The 16778-nt window shown below is 37.0% G+C and overlaps 1 protein-coding gene across 1 annotated transcript; it reads right to left on the reverse strand.

Annotated features, from left to right (window-relative positions):
• Nucleotides 1-1251: 1251 nt before the first annotated feature.
• On the reverse strand, nt 1252-13619 carry LOC115990095 (probable LRR receptor-like serine/threonine-protein kinase At1g05700). The gene is given in 15 exon segments (XM_031113959.1): nt 1252-1657; nt 2428-2617; nt 2703-2765; nt 2939-3065; nt 10882-11099; nt 11217-11365; nt 11603-11683; nt 11752-11823; nt 11935-12006; nt 12090-12228; nt 12353-12390; nt 12392-12835; nt 12925-13333; nt 13336-13455; nt 13538-13619. Coding segments are annotated over 15 exon segments (2610 nt in total).
• Nucleotides 13620-16778: the final 3159 nt, after the last annotated feature.

Genomic DNA, 16778 nt, shown 5'->3' on the forward strand with positions numbered 1-16778 from the left:
AGTTACTAGGATTAGAACTTTGGCTGAATTGGGTTAGCTTTAGAGTCTTACCACTAGGCTATAATGGAGTGTTGATGCTCTAAGTGAAAACTAAATATACTTAAAGTAAACTTAACAGAATTCATACCAATAAATTAAATAAACTTTCATTACTACTTTTATTTTATATTATAACTAATATTCATAATATTTAATTATATTATATATTTTAATTAGCCATCTCTAGAAGGGAGTATATAAATATATCCATACTTTTATACTTCAAAAATTAATTATAACTTTTAAAGTATTTTTTAATGCTTTATTATTTTACTTTTATTAAATTTCTTTACAATATGCTTCAAAATCATTTAATTTTCCCCATATATATAATTTTATAAATATAATATCAATATTTGTATTTAATTAATTAATAAGGTAATTATGACATTATCGCGGTTCGACCTTAAAAATCTTGAACCTCTCCCCTTACCAGTCTGTGAACGGTTCGAGTTTGAAAATCATGATTTAAACATGAAATATTTTTTTAATTTAAATTTTATTTTTTATAAACAAACATTCCATTTCATTAACCAGACAAAGAAATAGAATTTTTTAATTTTAATTTTAATTTTTATAAACAGACATTCCATTTCATTAACCAGTCAAAGAAATAGAATTTACAAGCAACATGTCTCTTTCCAAGCTTCCCACACATAAGAAGGTAGAGAATTAATTATTACGCTTGAGAATATGAAAAAAGGGGAGAAACAATCTTAACTAGAGCATGAGCTATAGCATTACAGACTCTCTTAACCCAACAAAAACAACAGTTAGCAAAATAACCCTTGAGCTATCCACAGCATTAGACAGCAAGGTCTTTGCATTCTAGTGACAGTTCTGGACATCCCCATTAAGTGCATCAAAGCAGAGTTTTGCATCTCCTTCAATCACAATATCTTGGAATTTTTCACCAATACCAAGATTTAGAGCCCGAACAATGGCAGCTGCTTCTGCTTTAATTGCATCTCCTTCAATCACAAAATGAAATTTTTATACAGCACGCATGAACAACTTTTATATTCCACCAACAAAACAACTGCCTCTTATATCTTTTCTAAGCGTAAATAAAGAACGGGGCCAACCTTGAATACAAACCACACAAAGGGGGGCAATGTTTATGTGATAACAGGTTGCCTTTTATTTTTATGCACATATTGCAGACACCTTTTTGGAAAAGATCCAAGTGAGATTTTGTATATTTGTTAGTTACTACCTTGCCAAGGGTGTCTGTCCAGAATGCACATAGTTAATTCCACTCATTTGTTTTGAATCAGTCTCAAACCCCTCATGCCCTCGAGCCAATTCCATTGCCAAACATTGCTTTAACTCCATCACTACATAAGTCATGGTTGGCCTTTCAATGGAAGTGGGAGATACACAAATCATTGCCACTTCTATTGCTTTCCAAACAGAATTAATATCGGGGTCTCCATCTAACCTTGGATCCACAATATTCTTAACATACCCTCTTTCAAGCATGGAACTAACCCATTTAATTAAATGAACTTTCTCAGGATTTATAGAAATTGCAGGTCGGCCTGTGATTATTTCCAATAGAACAACACCAAAGCTAAAAACATCACTCTTCTCATTCAACCAGTTTGATGCAAAGTACCTGTAAGCCAAAGACATAACTCATTCTATACCAAACACAAAGAGAACCAGGTAACTAAATCACGTAATTCCATGGTTATGCTTAGTTTCGTAATTTAAATTCTATGACAATCTGTAAACTTAAAAATATTAGTATCTCTAACCAAAATGTGCGTTTAACTAATCTATCTTCTCTATTTACTTTGCTCAAACTGTTAGAATCTTGTTAAAAAAACTATAATACTAGGATCAAAGGAAAAAGAAAAGAAAAGAAATTAAAGGATTTAATAATAATGGGTGTTTTAGGGAGTTTAGGAATGGTTGTATATCACCAAAAATATGTTAGAATAACCACGTATATTATTCAGGGGACTTTAAGTAATTAAGTTGATTGCTTTTAGGTTAAGTTTGGAGAATTCTACAAAAGTTTCAGAGTATTTGAGTATGCATTGTATGAGGTAAGTGAACTTTTCTTTAATTAGTATAAAAGTTGTTAGAAATAAATATGTCATTTATAAAAATTGTTAGTCTTTCTTGCAAAAATTGATTTAACAGTTTGGAATATGAATTATTTAAGCTTTGTTTTGATTTTTATTTGATTAATAATATTTGAGCTTAAATATTAACCTTCTCTTGAGAAAGGCTTTTTATACTTGTAATTGTAAAAGTAAAAACTTATTTGCATGGCTAGCTTATTCATTGTGTACGTCGGTTAGAGGTGTGACAAAACATGCCAGGCGAAAAAGAAAGAAATTTTAGTATCCATCAAAATTATGGAATGCAAATACTTACTCAGGGTCAAGGTACCCTGGGGTGCCAACAACTTTTGTTGAGACATGAGTTCCACCTTCGCCAGGGAAAACTCTAGACAGACCTAAATCAGAGAGTTTGGCCTGGAAATTTTCATCCAATAAGATGTTTGTAGACTTCACATCCCGGTGAATAATTGGTGGCTTGCAGCCATTGTGCAAATACTCTAATCCTGGACAATTGAAACACAATTTCAGAAACAATAGTTCAGTGGAGAGAGAGAGAGAGAGAGAGAGGTGAAATATGTACTTGCTTACCTTGTGCTGAGTCCATCGCTATTCTGAGTCTAGTTTCCCAACTCAAGAAACTTGCATTTTTATCTGCATCCACAATATAAATCATGTGGTCATGACTCATGAAAGAAAAGTCGCTGAACTACGATGAATATTGTAAAGGAAAAAAATATCCAACTATATATTTACAGTTTGATTAACTTGCAAGTTGGCAGAAACTTAATATTTTTATAGTCAACGATTTTTAGCATGATCAATACCTGATAGATGCAGTGCCAAGTTTCCGTTTGCCATATACTCATAGACTAGCCCCATATTGGTGTTTTCATGGCAATATCCAACAAAAGAAGTTATGTTTTTGTGATGAACTCTTGTGAGAAAATTGGCCTGTAGAGTAAGGTCGCATCTTAGTTCATATGCATGATGTGAAATCAAAAGATGTCATTAAGTTTCTATACAAATAAGCAAAAGTGATCTCAAGTTTTATTTTTTGTTTTTTTAAAAGAAAAAAATGATCATTGTTAATATAGATTATAATATAATCGTAAATACTCATAGAGGAGGCCCATATTGGCGTTTTCATGGAAATATCCAACAAAAGAAGTTTAGTTTTTGTGATGAACTCTTGTAAGAAAATTGGACTGTAGGATAAGGTCACATCTTAGTTCATATGTATGATGTGAAATCAAAAGAGATGTCATGTAAATTTCTAATACAAATAAGGTCACATTCTAGTTCAAGTTTTTGTTTTTTGTTTTTGTTTTTGTTTTTTTCAAAAGAAAAAATCGTTATTGTTAGTATATATTAAAATATAATGATAAATCTTTAGATCATGATTTTGTAGAATATAATAGACTATCATGGTTTTGTAATACAATGGCCTACTATGTTTTTAGGGTTATCATGCTAAGTCTAATATGGTTTAGGGTTGTATTACAAAGAAAAAAAATTACAAAACCATGATAACCCTAAAATAGACTATCATGGTTTTGTTACTAAGAAAAAAAAAATATTGACTTTCTGTTTCAATTGGTTCAATATTTCAAGACTTTTCTATTATTATTATTTTTTTAATATTCTTTGTATCTGATTCAATGTATCAAGATTTTTCAGCCCTCACACTTGCACACAAAACTTTTTGCATTTTAATTCATCATTTTCACCTCTTGTACTTTTAACCCTTTATATATACCTATCTATAGCCCTTCACTTCATATCATGTCAAATATACACAGACAAAAAACAATGTCATTTATCTTCAATCTTTCGATGACACCTACCCAGCTCTAATCCTAACTCATATGAGTTGACTACAACCAAGGAGGGGGGGCTTGGGCTTGCATTTTATATTGAGTGACAATGGCAATTACAATTTTGATATTAAGGTCAAACGTTGTAAAATTGTGGGTTTTGTAAATGATGTGATTGACTGTGGCTATTTGGAATGTGTATTTTGTTTTAGAATTAAGGAGAAAAAAAAGGAATACAACCAGTCTGATCGCGCATCGAGCCTCTTTTTAGTGAAGGCATGAGCTCTCCCGTGAGCTCCGTAGGACTCTCCTGTGAAGAAGAAGCAAAACTAAGACGTAGCACTAAGAAAGCCAAGGAATCTTACACATCTGAGCCTCCCATTGATGTCAAGCAACAAGGGAATAGCCCTTTCGCTCCTTTCGGAGCACAAGGACCAAGCATATCCTTTGAGGATAAGCTGATAGGTGAAATAACAGGTGCCTATACACAAGCATTTGACTTCACTAGATATATTGAGAACGAGATGGAAGCGGAAGCAACAGTAGAGGTCATCAGGGAAGGGTTCTCTGCTGTCAACCTTTCTAAGGAAACCAAGCAATGAATTAGAGCCAACTGGACCAATGCACTCATCATTAAGGTGTATGGGAGACCGGTTGGTTTTAACTACCTTCACTCAAGGGTTCATTCTCTCTGGAAGCCCACAGGGAGACTTGACTGCATTGACCTGGGTTGTGAGTTTTTCCTTATCTGTTTTTCTTATAGAGAAGATCATGACATGGTGTTGAAGAAAGGCCCCTAGTTTATAGGGGAGCACTTTCTAGCTATAAGGCCATGGGAGCCAAATTTCGATCCTAATGAGGCGAACACTGCATTGATTGCTGTCTAGGTAAGGCTTCCAAAACTCCCCATTGAATATTATGATGCAGAGGCACTCATGGAAATTGGACAAGCTATTGGTATAGTTCTACGTATTGACACTCATACAGCAACGGAATCAAGGGGACGATATGCAAGACTTTGTGTGCAAGTCGACATCAACAAACCATTGATAAACACTTTATTGATCGGCGGATTCCACCAAGCAGTGATATACGAGGGAGTTAGCAAGCTTTGCTTCTCTTGTGGCCAAGTTGGTCACCGTTGGGAGGCCTGCCACTACATGATAAAAAGCCCAGCGTTTGAGGATCAAGACAAAAACGTACACCCATGTAAGGTGAATGGGAATGAGCAGGAAAATAGTACAGATAACGCCTACGTCTCGGATAATGGAGACAAACCCCACTCAGGACAGGTGGATGTAAACGGGTACGACCCTTGGCTTGTAGTGACACGTAAAAAGCAAGGAAGTAGGATCAACAAGAAAAGTAGTGGGGGTGAGCCACTGAAGGCAGCAGTGATTGAGTCCAAAATTTCCTATTCAGCGCCTCTATCCAAAGCAGGAGTGGGCCTTGCAAAAGAAGGAAAGAGGAAAGCCAATGGGTCTCCGAAGCCCAATAAGGTAGACCCTTCAGGTTCTGGCCCAACAAATGGTGCTGATAAAGGCCCGAGGAATTTGAAGCCATCTTGAGGACAGAAAGGTAATTCACTTAAGGCTTTTTCTAGGGAAAAGACTCAAGCTTCAACATTTACATCCTCCGCCGTTCAGTCTAGTTCTTTCAATGCTTCTTTCCCTTCTAGTTTTAAGCTTAGAGACAGCTCATTCATCTCAAATGGAACCATCAACAGCAACTTCAATTTCTCTAGTGAAGCCAGTAAGGAAAATAGTAGTCACAGTAGAGGAACTGGCATGGAAAATGATGGAGCAACATCGGTGGATTTGCAAATTGGGCAAGTTGGTAAAGAAATTAGTAAGTCTAGAAGTTTGGAGGATTGTGTCTCAGCCATCTCTAATACCGTTCTCATGCGAATTCAACCTAAGGTGGATACCGGCGGAAAGAAGGTTGTTAATAAACCTTCCCATCTCAACCTTAGTAATGAGGAGCAAGAGCTTGCTGAAATTGACCCAAGTATGCCTTTCCATGATCGAGGTCAGCTTGCAATTGTGGGTCAGAGAGATGATGATGGAAGTGCTACCACAATGTGTCTTCCTCATTCCGAGGAGGGGATACTCCAAGAAATTGAAACACCAGATTGGATGGAGTTCGAGGGAGGAGGGGTGTCTCATGCCTCCTTTCAGTCAAGTGTGCGTGATCTAGTTGCCAACCACGATCCAACTATACTTGTGGTTATGGAGACTCGCATTGGTAGTGATAAAGCTAAGGATATTACTGATAGACTTCCTTTTCAGGGAGCGCTCTTTATTGATTCTATCGGCTTCGCGGGTGGCCTTTGGCTTCCGTGGGATCCTAACAGAGTTGAAGTCACTTACCTCACTAGCACAGAGCAGGAAATCCACACCCTTGTCAAGGTAAAATCCTCTTCCCTTAACTGGATTTTCACTGCTGTTTATGCTAGTCCGAGACTTAGGGAAAGATGTTTGCTCTGGAATAATTTAGCTATTGTTGCTAACACTCATAATTTGCCTTGGATTATTGCGGGTGATTTTAATGAGCTTTTGTCTAATGATGAAAAGTTAGGAGGTAGGCCGATTAGTTTATACAGAGCTAATCTATTCAAAGACTACCTTGATACGTGTAACATGGCTGACCTTGGCTTCCAAGGACCAAGGTACACGTGGACTAACAAGCATGGTCTAAGCTCTCTCATCCAAGAAAGACTTGATAGATTTTTTGCAAATCCCGGATGGTGTGTTCTATACCCTGAAACTCTTGTTACTCACCTCCCAAGATGCTCATCAGACCACTGTCCTGTGTTGATAGAATTGGAACCTCAATCCTCTCTCAGACTCAACAGGCCTTTCCGGTTTCAAAGCTTTTGGCTCTCAGATAACTCTCTGCAAAATGTGGTTTGTAATGCCTGGTCCAATAATTCTGATCTGTATGATTCTATCTTAAGCTTCTCTAGAAATGTTACGGAGTGGAACCGGGTACACTTTGGGAATATTTTTGCAAAAAAGAAAAGAATTCTTGCTTGGCTAGGTGGCATTCAAAAAGCCTTGGCAGAGAGGCCATCAGATTTTCTCGTTAACCTGGATAAACTTCTCCAAACTAACCTATTGGATGTACTAAACCAAGAAGAGGAGTTGTGGGCCCTCAAATCTCGAATTAATTGGATGATACAAGGTGATAGAAATACCTCCTTCTACCACATCTCCACTCTTATCAAAAGGAAGCACAATAAAATCCTCAATCTTAAAAATACCCAAGGTGACTAGATCAATGACCTACCTATTGTTATGGAGCATGTTCGGAATTACTTCTCCAAGCTTTTCCCTACTGAGTTGCTTTCTTCCCCTCTGTCTGTGGCCTCGGATGATATGGGTTGTCCCCAAATCTCCTCATCTGAGTGTCACTACCTTTCATTGCCTGTGACAGATGAGGAAATAAAAAATGCTCTATGGTCTATGAAGGCTTTCAAGTCCCCTGGTCCTGACGGATTGTACGCTGGATTTTTTCAAAGATTTTAGTTGGTGGTTGGTAAATCAGTATCGGAGGAGATCAAAAAAATCTTCAATGATAGAAAAGTTCCTTTGGCTCTCAATCAAACTTATATTGCTCTCATTCCAAAAAACAAAGGCCCGGAAAACATTGGAAATTCCAGACCTATTAGTTTATGCAACTCTGTCTACAAGATTGTTACTAAGATTATTGTGGCCAGAGTTAGACCTCTTCTAGACAACCTTATCTCTCCTTTCCAGTCAGCGTTTGTTCCGAGTAGGAAAGGAGTAGATAATGTGATTATTGCACAGGAAATAATCCACACTATCAGTAGGAAAAAAGGTGAAGTGGGGTACATGGTTATAAAGATTGATTTAGAGAAGGCCTACGATAGATTGGAATGGTCCTTTATAAGAGAAGTTTTGTGTGCAGCAAATTTCCCTTCAGAGCCTATCCAGCTTATAATGAGCTGTGTCACTACAGTCTTTACTTCGATCCTATTTAATGGTGGTGCTCTTGAACCTTTCCTTTCATCAAGGGGCATCCAGCAAGGGGACCCATTATCCCCTTACCTCTTCATCCTCTGCATGGAAGTTCTTGGTAGAATTATAGAGGATAAATGCAATAACAAGTACTAGAATCCAGTGAAAGCCTCCAAGAGTGGTCCGACATTCTCTCACCTTTTCTTTGCCGATGACCTCCTACTGTTTGCTAAGGCGAACCAGCAGAACTGTGAGAGCGTAAGGGAAGCTTTAGATGAATTTTGTATGGTTCCGGGCCAAAAAATCAACCCCACCAAATCCAAAGTTTATTTTTCTCCTAATATAGATGGAGATCAAAGAACTGAATTTTGTGAGACTCTTGGTTTTCATTCTACTCCCAAGTTGGGAGCTTATCTAGGTTTTCCCCTTAGACATGCTGGAGCGTCAAACCAAGATCTAAACTTTGTTTTGGATCGGGTAAATCAGAAGCTAGCTGGTTGTAAAGCCAACCTTCTATCGTTTGCTGGTCGAAAAGTTCTTATCCAAGCCTCTGTTAGTGCTGTCCCCACTTATGTGATGCAGACCACCTACCTCCCAAGCAGAATCTTGGATAATCTAGATAGACTTAACAGAAACTTCCTATGGGGAACTAGTGATTCTAAGAGAAGGATGCACTGGGTAGGATGGGAGAAAATCACACAACCTATGGAGAAGGGTGGTCTTGGCCTTCAAACAGCAAAAGGCAGAAATTTGGCTTATCTTTCCAAGCTTAATTGGAGATTTCACTCAGAAAAGGACTCACCTTGGGCTCAAGTCATCAGGAAAAAGTACATGTCTCCTAGAAGAATCGCCTCTAGCAATGAAGATTCCCTCCCTAGCTCTCAGACTTGGAAGGCTATGAAGAAGGGTATGGAAGTGTTCAAGAGGGGAACGAGATGGAGTCTTGGCCGAGAAAGCAGTCTGAAGTTTTGGCACGATAATTGGACATCGAATGGCCCCTTGAGATCTATCATTCATGGTCCGCTTACTAGGGAGGAAGATGAGATCAAAGTTAGAGATATTGCTTTGTTGGATGGTTGGGATTGGGAGAAACTTTCTATGGTTCTTCCAACAAAAATCTGTCTAGAAATTCAAGCGATGCCCCGATCTCATGTGGCTAATGAGGATGACAGAATAATTTGGGATGCTTCTTCCAATGGAGAGTTCAACCTCAATAGTGCATATACCCTTGCCAAGGGGGAAACTCCTCAATTTTTTAATGGTAAGTGGATTTGGAAGTTAAAGGTACTGCCAAGAATTCAATTCTTTATTTGGATGTGCCTCCATAATAGCATTGCAACTCGGGAAAGGTTAGTCTCTAGAGGTTTACAAATGTCCTTGCTTTGCCCTCTCTATAATTCCTATCCTGAGACCATTGTCCATCTGTTGAGGGACTGTCACGTAGTTGCAAACTGCTGGCAGAACCTTGGTATAGGGGTCTGTACTCTTGAGTTTTACTCCATGAGCCTTCCAATTTGGCTGGAAAATAACTGGAAATCTATAAAAACCTCCAACCATCTTCAAATTCCTTGGAGCACAATATTTACATTTAGGATATGGACTATTTAGAACCACCGTAACAGTGTGGTATTTAAAAACAAACCAATCAGCCACTCCATTCACAAGGAGATTATTCACAGAGCAGTAGAGTATTCTTTTATTGCTCAAAACTTCTCAAATTGCAAGCTTCGGATTGAAAGAAGCATTCGATGGGAGAGGCCAAATAGAGGCTGGCATAAGCTAAACACGGATGGATCTTCCCTAGGCAATCCTGTTTTGGCTAGTGGGGGGGGAGGGGGGGTATTCTACGAAATGAGGTGGGTGGTTGGATAAGAGCATTCATTAGGAAGATGGGTATAACCACCAGCTTTGTGGCTGAGCTCTGGGCGCTTAGGGATGGCCTTAGCATGTGTGTGGATATGCAGATTCCAGCTCTTGAAGTTGAATTAGACGCTAAAGTGGTTGCTGACTTGATGAACAATACCACAAGTTTGAATGCTGATTTCGCGGCCATTGTGGCTGATTGCAGGCAGCTCTTATCTTAAATTCCCCAAGTTAAAGTCTCCCATTGTTATCGAGAAGCAAATCGTTGCGCCGATGCCCTCGCAAGACTAGGCTGCACTACATCTCTGAATGTTATGTTTTTCAATTTCCCCCCCCCCCCCCCCCTAGTATTTTGAATCTTTTTCTTTCTGATTTATATGGTCTGACTCAGATCAAATTTTGTCCTATAATTGACACTCCTATTTTTGTTTAATTGAATATGTTCCCAGGTTACCAAAAAAAAAAAAATTTAAGGAGAAAGAAATGTACATTCTATATCAACCTTTATTCTACAATATTTCTCCAATTGTTTAAAAAATATATATATATTATTTCTCATTACTTCAATTGAATAATTATAATAGATATGTTATGCAATTTATAAAGTCCTACAACAATTTTGTTATAATGATTGTTATAATATATATACAACATTCTCCAAAACTATTTTACAAACAACATTACAACATTATGATGCACAGGTAACTTACTGGTTCATTATAATAAATATACAACCGTTGGAACTTTTAGTTGTAGACTTAGGCCATGAGGTCAAACTAACCTTTACATTCTTTCCAAACTATACTTTTTTCAATATTACTCCCCTACACGAGCTTGAGGAGATGTTATAATATATTTGCATGAGCTACCATGGTTTTAAAGTGAACAAACAAAGCCAAATATAATCCCATATATACTCTACATTGGGTTTATTGTAGTATATAGTTTAGTATAATAAATATATAACCATTAAGGAGTTTTATGTATGCCGTCGGGCCTAATTACACCATTCGATCTCTTGCTTCAGTTCTCTCTAAAGGTGATTAATATCAGCCTAAAACACTGGCTATTGTGACTATCAGTCTCACTGTTAAAATAGTTGTTACCTACCTCCGCCAGAAATTCATTATACCCTTGAACTGATGATGGTGAAAGCATCTTCACAGCAACTTGAAAACCGTCTAAGTAGCCATGATAAACTGTTCCAAAACCTCCTTTCCCAATAACGCTTGCAAAATTTTTGGTAATGCTCAGGACCTCTGAGTATGTGAACTTCTGTTTCTTGGATTCTAACACCCCACCTTGTTCATTGGATGCAGGCACATCTGCTAAGGTATGACAATTTATTGAAGCAAATGATATCCTTGTCAACAAATTCATTTGCATTCACACAAAATTTGATATCTTTGAGATCTAAAATGTGTAAAGAGTTATTCTATTTCTACCTTTCTTCCTCCTTTTAAGATGCCATAAGAGAGCAAGCCCGCATAATAAGAGGATGACCAATCCGACAACTGCTGCTGCTGCTGGAATAACAATATTCTTTTTCTTTTGGCAAGGACTCAACACACAAGGATTTGGATTTCCTCCATTACTAGCAAGATTTGGATTTCCTCCGACACTAGCATCAACAATGTATGTAAGACTTGAAACTGCAGCTGATACCTCGTAATCTATTATCTTATACTAATAGTAGCTATATGGAACTCTAAATTTTGGCCCTAGAGTTTAGATATATGATATACAGTACTACTTTGAAGAAAAAAATATGGTAATGACGCAAAAATGAGGAAAACAGAAACAATGATAATTTTGTGAGTAAATAGCAGACCTGAGCAAAAGCGATCCCTTATTTGATTTTTCAATGAGTTCCATAGGAATGGACCCTGAGAGGTTGTTATTTTGTAGGTTTCTGTAAAATGAGAGAAAGTATGATTTCTATATTTTTACTAATAGAAACTCAAATTCTGAGTAACTTACAGAACTCGCAAGAGTTGCAACTGTGACAGAAAAATTGGAACAGTTCCATTTAAGCTATTGTTTGATAGATCTCTGAAATAAAAAAAAAAACTATCATATTAAATATTAATCACAAAAAAAAGGTGCTACTCCATTTTAATAAGAAAAAATATTGACATTTTTGGATTCATACAAAATACTTACAAATACTGTATCATTGTGAGATTTGAAATGAAAGGAGCTATCTCCCCTGTCAATCCGCTTGAGGACAAGTTCCTAATTGCATGATCAATAAATTGAGGTATGGAATCTGACTGAAAGGTTAGGATATATGATTCATTTAGAAGGCATAAACTTACAAGGATATGATGCCGGGTGGATCAAAATTACTGTAGCTGCAATTAAGACCGTCCCACGAGTAATCTCTAGGGGCACAAGGATCTCCTTGCCAGTTTCTCTTTATTCGATACATTGACTTGATATTCTTGATAGAATCAACTAGTTGTATCATAGGTGTCAAATCAGATGAAAGAAGTTACGAAAACTAATGTGGTGTAATGAACATTAGCAAAGCTACTTCAATGTATAAGTATCAATAATGATTCACGTGATAAGAACCTACCATCTTTTTGGTCTGTTTGTGCTTGTAAAAGCTGATTCTGTGTAAATCTCGATAGCGTTGAGAAGGGGTGGAAGGGTTGAAGTCTCGGTTTTATTGATCGAAATCTGAAAATAAGTTTCATTGTCTGGTTTTGTTCTGTATGTTGGGCTGAATATTGTAGTAGCGACCAAGTAACTTGGAGAAAGAGCTTTATACCGCAACTTCCCATTCAGAAAGATGTTGAATTCTCTAGACTGATTTGCTTGAAGCTTTTCAATTTCAGCAAAGTGCATGTAAAAATAATATTGGGAGGTTGCATTGTCGGGAGACCAATACAAGCCTATGGAATCATTTGTAGTTAATGGCGTGACTGCAGTACTCATGACAACTGATGGTAATTGGAAAGAATTGTAGCTTGAATCAACCGTTTGAATGGTACTAATGTTTCTCCACAGACTTGTGCCAAAGGGTGACCATATGCGGTCGATAACATCATCTTTGTACCTGATAGAAACGAATGTTATGTGAGCCCATTTGATTGAAAATGACTGCACTAAGTCTTACCAGAAGGATGCTAAATCTAAATGGCTTACCTGTAAGTTTGATTGACTAAGCCGCAATTCGCCCGATCAAAGAGCTCCAGCGATCCTGATTTAGGTATGTAGGTATTGTTCGGCAAAGGTCTTAGCTCTAATACTGATATGAAAGGTGTCCCATAGCCTGTGTTTACAAGACAAACATAGATGTCTTCTGATGAGGACAAATGAATAATTTCCTTGGATATTGTACTTGATGCATCTGACACTGCAACTGTATCCCACCTGTTTACTCCAAGATACAAATCAAATGTTGGGGTTTGGCCTTTGCCGTCATAGTTCCCATACATGAAACTCGCTCGGATCAAATAGTTCCTGTCTTTGCCTGGTGAAGGTCTTAAGGTGTAGCAGTTTTTGGCTCCTTCAGGAAAACTGCGGACAGTCCACAACTGTTGTTCCTGTATTGGGGTAGAATATTCCCATTTGCACCTGTCTCTGTGAAGCTTGAGTCTGAAGAGTAATATATATCTGTTATTCCATCTTTATAGCTTGAGCCATCTGGTATCCCACAGTCGATGCTGATGAAGCCTGAAATAGAAAAGGGTTAGCACTATGGTTTGAGTGATACAATTGAAATATAGTGGTGCTCAAAATATTTAGATTGTCAAACCTAATTGATCCTGGGAATGAACGAGGACTGTGAGGGCAAAAGCACCATGAAGTATTATTGCAAATAGAAAATGCTTCGCCATTTTCAGCACTTTAGATTCCATGGCGTTCCTTTACAGATTCCAATCCTATAAATAGTGCCTTGCTCCAAGTTGATAATCCGAAAGTCAATCCTATAAAGCATTTGAGCAACCGGGTCATTTTCTTCCGTGGCGAAGAATGATACACCATGGCACGAAGACACAACCATTTCTTTACCCTCAAAAAAATTCTTTCCTTTCGAATCAATTCGTTGGCATTGTCTCTAAAATACTTGAACTAAAAGTCCATGACAGTGAAGGCAATTTTTTTAGTATCTAGTCCATGGTGTTGACAGCCAAACAAATGCTAAGAGCTTTTTGAAAGTATAGACGGCTGAGTAAGAAAAGTTGCGGACTTTGTTTTCAGACTTCCACCCTTGATTGTTAAGACATGTCCATCAAGATGTATAAATGGAATCCTAGATAATGTTTTCGAGGAATATTTTCCATTTAAAACAATCATGTTGCAGAAAGAATAGTATTTAAGAAGTAATAAAAATAGAATCTGGGTCAGGTGCAGTCAGTAGAGATGGCTGAAGCTCTGGTGGCGCGAAGGGCTGTGGTCTTCGCCGGGGAAATGAGTTTATTTAGTGTCATTGTTGAAGGTGATTGCCTGGCAGTTATTCAGGCCTTGCGTCGAAGTGGTCTTTGTCCTCTGTTATTTGGTCACATTGTGGATGAGACAAAGCGTCTGAGAGCTGTCTTAAGAAGCTGTGAGTTTCAACATGTTAGGCGGGAGGGGAATAGATTAGCTCATAGCTTAGCTAAAAAAGCAGTTCTATCTGCAGATTTTGAGGTTTGGGTAGAAGAATTACCCGATGATGTGGATGGTGTTTTCTAGTCGGATCTTCCTTGAGTTAGTTTTTTGTTTTTGCGTTGTAGTTCGTTTTGTTTTTCTTTAATAAAATTTCGCTTACCTTTTTCTCAAAAAAAAAAAAAAAAAATAGAAAATTGTACTTCAGTCCTTCCACCTGGCTAATTAGGTAAATAAGAAATTTGATTTCAACTAGTCATATATGCTTTGAGAATTATTTAGTAATAGATGGAATAGCAACTTGCATGGCATGAAATTATCGAATGTCAGCGTTTTGTTATATAATCCATATGGCCGGGCACTATCATTCATTCAAAATATCCAATGGACCACAACTTAATTTGTTTGAAGTCTCGCTTACTCACAAAACTGACAGTTGCATATTTTTGAGTTCATAATTTAGTTGACAATTTTTATTATTATTATATATATTGCACATTCAAGTCTCTATTAATAATGCCATTTTATAAGTATACCATCAATGATTCAAAAATCCAATGTGAACCCCAAGTTAGGCATTCAAATGCAACATTTATATTATGTTTAGAGAGTCCATTAAGATCATTACAGCTACAAAATTTTAACTCATAATAATGTGGTTACTTACAAAGCGGCAAAGTGCAACGATAAGTAAGAAAAGAACAGCAGAAAATTACCGCAATTGGATGCTGAACCTTACCCAAAGAGATTTTGCTCACTGCTTAGGGTATGGCTCGCATTCTAATTCGTGATATAGGTTTTGTTGCTATTTGACTCAATTGTAATTCCTTGGTGTGTAATCCAGATCATTGTTTTTAATTTTGATGCTAAATTTATGTAATCTCAAAGTTTTGGTAACAATTTGAGAGATTGTAACGTTAGGGTTTATGTGTCAGGCTTAATTTAGGGGTTTTGATATTCCTACTTAAATTCTTAAAATTGATAATTTAAAATTTTTTTTGAGACTGATAGTTTTTAGACTCCTTAAACAATTGATTAAACCTAGGTAATTAGCAAAGTTGTTACTTAGTCCAATTAAACAAGTCTAGGTTATCACAATAATAAATATCAAATCATGCAAAGCAGCGGAAAATAAATAACACAAGATATGATCACCCAGGAAACCAAATCGGTAAAAATCTAAGGAGGATTTGACCTAACTATCCTCAAGGTAAACTTGAATCCACTATATTGAAAGAATCGAAGTTCATACACTAAGACTTGCAAGCCCCCACACTCGACTTCTTATTGCTACCAACCAGTAGAACTTACTGACATGACCACGTGCAAGCTCCGAATCCACAGATTCCTTCTTTCTTGGATTCACCACCAGATACAAGCACACCCGCTTGTGTTTTCTTTAAACTTCAATGGCAGCAACTGAATTGATCATCAAGGTGTAGATAAATATTCTCCTTGAAAACCCTAAGTTTGTGTAAAGGAAAACTCCTCTAGATCTCACAAGAGATTTACACAAACCGCAAATATGAGCAACACTAAAACATGGCTAGGGTTTGCCTTTTATACTTAGGACAAATAAGAAACCCTAAAAACGTTTTAAAACATTTAGGGCTGAGTTGGACAAATCTGCAGAAAATCATTTTGCATGAGCTTCGATCGATCGAGCCTGTCTTTCGATCGATCAAGCTAGGCCGAAAGGCATAATCCTTTCCTGCTTTAACTCGATTCTAACTTTACATAGACGCACAACTTTGAGCTAGACTTAAACACTTCTAAACACATTTTTTTGATCATGGTTTGCCAACAATACAAATTAGAGTTCTAAATACATAAAATCCTAAGACTTTAGAACCTAACAAACTCCTCCTTTGGCAATCCGTGACAAAAAACAACTAGAAACTCAAAGTTTACAAAATAAAAAGCCCTTTACAAAATAATACTTATAAAACAAATTCAATCCTAACTACTATCCATCAGTTGCAAGTGTAGACATCAGCTCAATTGAATCAACCTGTATATTTCCTGAAACACTAAACAAAATGCATAACCGCATGTGTGGAAACAATTCAAGTAAACAAATTAACTTCTTGATTTCAAACAACACACAAATAAAGACAAATATCAATGAATAACTCATAAATATAAATCAATAAGTAGTTTGAAACAAGAAACATATAAAGTACCAACAAAACATAAAACTCCCCCTAACATGAATATCTCATAAAAAACATGGCAAAAGCTAAAAATGTAAAGTACAAAGTGAAGCACCTAGATACAATCTAAACTCCACAAGTTCCAACCAAAATAAATAAACTCCCCCTGAAAACAAAAACACTCTACAAAGTACTCCCCCTTTTTGTGACGGAATGCCAAAGGGCAAACATGATATCCATCATCAAAAGGGAGGT

This window comes from Quercus lobata, chromosome 5, assembly GCF_001633185.2.
Source record: "Quercus lobata isolate SW786 chromosome 5, ValleyOak3.0 Primary Assembly, whole genome shotgun sequence".
In the NCBI taxonomy this organism is placed as follows: Eukaryota; Viridiplantae; Streptophyta; class Magnoliopsida; order Fagales; family Fagaceae; genus Quercus; species Quercus lobata.